This window comes from Gastrolobium bilobum, unplaced genomic scaffold (assembly GCF_033153095.1).
Source record: "Gastrolobium bilobum isolate Gb01-03AN ecotype WA unplaced genomic scaffold, APGP_CSIRO_Gbil_v1 utg36041, whole genome shotgun sequence".
Classification (NCBI taxonomy): Eukaryota; Viridiplantae; Streptophyta; class Magnoliopsida; order Fabales; family Fabaceae; genus Gastrolobium; species Gastrolobium bilobum.
Genome location: NW_026900014.1, coordinates 66,324 through 71,510, shown reverse-complemented (window position 1 = coordinate 71,510; position 5,187 = coordinate 66,324). Strand labels below are relative to the sequence as shown.

At 33.3% G+C, this 5,187-nt stretch overlaps 1 protein-coding gene across 1 annotated transcript; it reads left to right on the top strand.

Annotated features, from left to right (window-relative positions):
- The first annotated feature begins 1,192 nt into the window (after positions 1–1,192).
- Positions 1,193–3,711, top strand: LOC133294858 (oxygen-evolving enhancer protein 2, chloroplastic). The gene is made up of 4 exons (XM_061493614.1): positions 1,193–1,512; positions 2,165–2,397; positions 2,583–2,633; positions 3,427–3,711. The coding sequence occupies exons 1-4, from the start codon at positions 1,266–1,268 to the stop codon at positions 3,685–3,687; spliced, it is 792 nt and encodes a 263-aa protein (XP_061349598.1). The 5' UTR covers positions 1,193–1,265; the 3' UTR covers positions 3,688–3,711.
- The last annotated feature ends 1,476 nt before the right edge of the window (positions 3,712–5,187 follow it).

Below are 5,187 nucleotides of genomic sequence, written 5' to 3'. Positions count from 1 at the left end.
AATAATTAATTAATAAATGTGACCCAATAAATTATAACCGTTAAATTGACGGAAATCAACGGTTAAGATTTGTTAGTAACAAGTAGTAAGAAAAAAAGATAGTAACTATAACTTTTCCCTATAAATTTTTATTATTTATTTATATTTTCAAATAAGTTCTTATAATTTAGAAAAAAATAATATAATTTTCAAACAGTTTTTTAATGGGACTACAGGCAGGTGCGGATAAAATGATTTTGAAAAAGTCACTCTTTATATGTATCCGATTATGCTCAAATTAAATAAAATATAATAATCAATGAAACGATTGAGAAAACTAAAATAACAAAGGAATAAAACATTACAAGAGAAAGAGAATAAGTACCCGCTTGGATGAGTTTTTATTTTAAAAAGTTGTTTTTTAAAAAATAAAAGTCCTTTTAAAAATTTATAGATGTGTGGATAACAACTTTTAAAAAAAAGAAAAATTTAAAATAAAAGTTAAATTGCTACTTTTTTATAGCCAGTAGTTGGTTGCTTTTGGAAAAAGCAGCAATTAAAAGATAATATAAATATTTTTTTTTTGGAAAAAAGATAATATAAAATTTTAAAATACAATTTTAACCTTATTCTATTATATTTATTTTATCTCTCCTTATTCTACGATCATACTATTTTATCTCTCTTTTATTGTAATTTTATATATAAAAATGTTTTTTTTTTATTTTAACATCTAAACAACTTTTTTATGTAAAAGTGATTTTCAGATCATACATCTAAATATAAAATAATTTTATCTTTTAAAAAAAATTATTTTAAACAAAGCAATGCATAAAATCATTTTTTTAAAAGATCATCCAAAGGGAATAAATGTGAGTAATAAGTTTTTTCTCGTGTACTGGTGAAGTCATCAAGAACTTGAACATAGTTACATTTTCAAAAAAATAAGTGCATGCTTGATCATAATAGAGTCCTCTAATCCCGAACACGATAACAATGTCCCCTAGTACAAACAAAACCTCAAAAGCCAGCTTTAGCAAGAGGAAAATAATAATACATGGTGCCACGTGTAACCAATCAGAGCCTCTACTACCTTATCCACATCGGAAACCCAATCCAATGTTACCAATCATCCACAACACTTCCAATTACAATATCCATAACAAGCGCATTTTCATTGCCACATCACACCCTTCACATCTAAAGCCAATTCCAACCAAGTCCACACACTTTGCCTTCTATAGTGTCTAATTCACAGAACTAGCAAGATTGTAAGACTAAGCACAATGGCCTCCACTCAATGTTTCTTGCACCACCATGCTCTCACTACTCAAACTAGGACTTCATCACTGCGCCAAGTAGTGAGCACTAAGCCAAACCAAATAGTTTGCAGGGCACAGAAACAGATAGTCCAAAAGGATGATGATGTTGATATTAGCTTTGTCTCTCGTAGATTAGCTCTTACATTGCTCATTGGTGCTGCTGCTGTTGGCTCTAAGGTGTCACCTGCTGATGCAGCATATGGGGAAGCTGGTATTTTACAAAAAAAAATATTTCCCTCTTTAGATGACTAACTATATGTTTGAAATGATGATCATTGTTTATAGTCTTTGGCTTTGAAATGAAATATACTCATTTGTTATAGAGAAAATGCACAAGTATATTGTGGAAGTATAACCAGAAAAATGCATAGTTTTTGAAGCTAGTGTTTTGATTTCTTTAGGAAGTCACTTTCTTTGGTGCCATCAAAGTTCTTGGAGAAACCAAATGATTGCAAAGCTTTGCTTTTATTTGAAATACTATTTGTAGTAAGGAAAGTGTATAATTTGATTCTGGTTTCTGTGCATTGCCCATTCTTTACTGAGTAGAGATTAAGATGAAAGAAATTGATTGATCGTAGGATCAAACCGAGAAATATGCATAGGTTGATAATGTGTCAAGGGTGGCTTTTATTGCCCTTTCGCCTAGAAGCATAAGATAACTCAAACATTGTGCAGAAATTATAATTGAAAGAATGAGGTTGGTGAGTATTAGAGTACTCTTTATAACTTGGTTATAGAGTTTATGATATTATGTCAATGACCAATTTGTTATTAAGTGAAGGTCCAAGAATAATTTTTTATCTCAAAAAGTTTTAGGTAGTTTGAAAATAAGAGAAGTTTATGTTTGATTATTTTGCTTGCAGCTAATGTGTTTGGAAAGCCAAAGACAAACACAGACTTCCTGCCATACAATGGGGATGGATTCAAACTGTCGATTCCCTCAAAGTGGAATCCAAGCAAAGAGGTTGAGTACCCAGGTCAGGTTCTTAGATATGAAGATAACTTTGATACAACTAGCAATGTTTCTGTCATGGTCACTGCAACTGATAAGAAGTCCATCACTGACTATGGTTCACCCGAGGAGTTCCTTTCTAAGGTAAACTTGTTCTAAATTTTTGCTTGTTTTCTTATTAATAAGGATGGCTAATAACATAATCTGATGAGTGTATAGTAATTTTTGAGAGAAACTTCCACAACTCAAATGAATAGTGTGCAAGAATTTTACAGACAATGACAACACTTGCTAGCTGAAATACAAGATTTGGTGTTTCCTCTTTGTAGGTGGATTATTTGCTTGGAAAACAAGCCTTCTTTGGCCAAACTGATTCTGAGGTAATTGATTAACTATTTATGACCAGCATTGTTACATACATTTTCAAGCTTACAATTGTCCCTTTTGTTTTTCTTTCCATTTTTTTTATGGTAATAGGGCGAGCCTAGAGCAGTGGTAAAGCTGCTCCTTTGTGACCGAAAGGTTATAGGTTTGAATTAGGGAAACAGTCTCTTTGCAAATATGCAAGAGAAAAGTTGAATACCAGCTTGCCCTCACCCCCTTCACTAGTCGGGGTTTAATAGTGAGTGGAGTGGATTGTTTTTAAGGTAAGGCTATTCTTTGGTCAACTTTCAAGTCAACCAAGATGCAATCTTAAAAGTGCAACCCCCACATGATGCTTTTAAAGGAATTAATTAATTCCCTTAGATGTTAACCCCTGGTTCAAATCTAAGTAGAGGGGAAGCACGCTTCCTCAACAACAACTTGTCCCTTGATTTGTTTCTGTTGGGAATTCAAGTGTAAGGGATAAAGTTAGAATTGAAGTAAGTGAGGGCCATAGAAAGACCCACAAGCTCAATTCTTTAAGGTTTTGGGTTGAGATATGATATTAATCCACTAATTGTGATTGTTGCTTTGTCCATTGATGGCTTCTCTCTTGCCATGGGCTCCCATTGACCACCTAACAGTTTCTTTATTAAAACTTTAGGCAGAAAACAGAAAATAAAGCGTAATAATAATTTGAACCCCAAATTTTAATTTTTCTGACAGATTCTGTAGTTTTTGACTTTGACCATCCAGAATATACCAAATATCCTTGCATATTATAACTGTTTTTGAACTTTAATTTCTCAGGGTGGTTTCGATTCGAATGCTGTAGCAACAGCAAACATCTTGGAGATTTCAACACCTGTGATTAATGGGAAACAGTACTACAACTTGTCTGTGTTGACAAGGACTGCTGATGGAGATGAAGGTGGCAAGCACCAGCTAATCACGGCAACTGTAAAAGATGGCAAACTATATATTTGCAAGGCTCAAGCTGGAGACAAGAGGTGGTTTAAGGGAGCAAGAAGATTTGTGGAAAACACAGCAAGTTCTTTCAGTGTTGCCTAAGTGGAGGGTAATTCTGTCTGTAAATCATCTTGAAGGGGTGTGTCTGTATTGTCTTGAGTTGTATGGCCCCTTTTGTCCCCAAGTTTCATTATTCTAAGTAGTTTGTTGGAATAAGCACTTTGATCCTCAACTTTTCATGGCTTTTAAGGACTTTCCTAGCTCCCCTGTCCCCACTTTTAGCCCTCTCTGCTTTAGCATTTTAAGTTGTTACAAGCCATTAGGAAGAATTATGCTTATAAAGGGTACAAAGGGTAAATTTACAAAATGCATGCTATATTTTATTGTGGAAAACCTATGTCAAAGAATGTGGTTTATCATTCTATGATTATGGAGCAGCAGTAATTAAGTTGGGCAATCACTAAATACTAATTAATTAAAAGTGTGATACGAGCAAGGCAAACAATGGAAGAGTAATACTAGAAGACAAAGGAATGCCAAGTATTGCAGAAAGGAGAGCAAAGAGGGTTATTAGAAAGCCAGGTAGATTTAATGATGATGTGAAAAACCAGTAAAGAATTTGTTAATTCTGTTAAGCAGTTAGTGGTAGTAATGTGTGTACAAAAGTAGGATATAAATTCCGTAAGAAAACTAGACAATTACATCTAATGTGAAATAATTTTTTTATCTCTTCTCTGTTCCATCTCACCTTCCCTTTTCTGCTTAATTCCATCATAACTGTGCTGTGAAAACAGTAATAAAGATAAACGGATTCAATTGGTATGTTATCTTTAAAGCTTGATAAAATAAAAATAAAAAAATCACTTCCAATTAAACCCGACTAGCGAGTGTGGGGTGGAAGAAATCCTTTTACACAACCTTACCCTTGCATAATTGCAAAGAGGCTGTTTTCTGGATTCGAACTCATGATCTTTCAGTAATGAAGGAACAGTTTTATTACTGCTCCGATTCGTCCCCTTTATCTTTAAAGCTTGATACTAAGAATAATTTGGTAATAAGTTACATCTATGGCAGTGGAATAGTTCAAGCACAAGTTAAGTACAATTCTGCCCAAATGCTCAAGAACTCAAAAGCTTATACTAAAGAGATTTATGATAGCCAGACATTTCACTCAAGTAACTAAATTTCTCTACTTAGTCAAAGAACATTGGGGAAACTAGTTCTGAATTGATATTTAACATAAGAATGCTGCCAGTCAAATGCTCGCGACCATAACAGCGCAAGAAAGGTGTTCCCGTTGATCAACTCAATTTACTGATATAATTAATTTGATTGTAAGCACTTTATCAATAGATCAGCCAATTTAGTGATATAATTATTAATTAATTCTGAATTTGTAAGCATGCTATCAATTGGAGGACATTTTGAGAGCATGTACCATAGAGCAAGCATTAAACATTATTTATGCAGTAGCATAAGTGTTTCACTAGTTTGTTAAATCAGAATTTTCACATACCAACAATCAAATTCAGCCAAAGAACCAAAACAGATTGATTTGTTGGGATTAACACAACATACAGAGTTGCCAATAAAAGATGAATT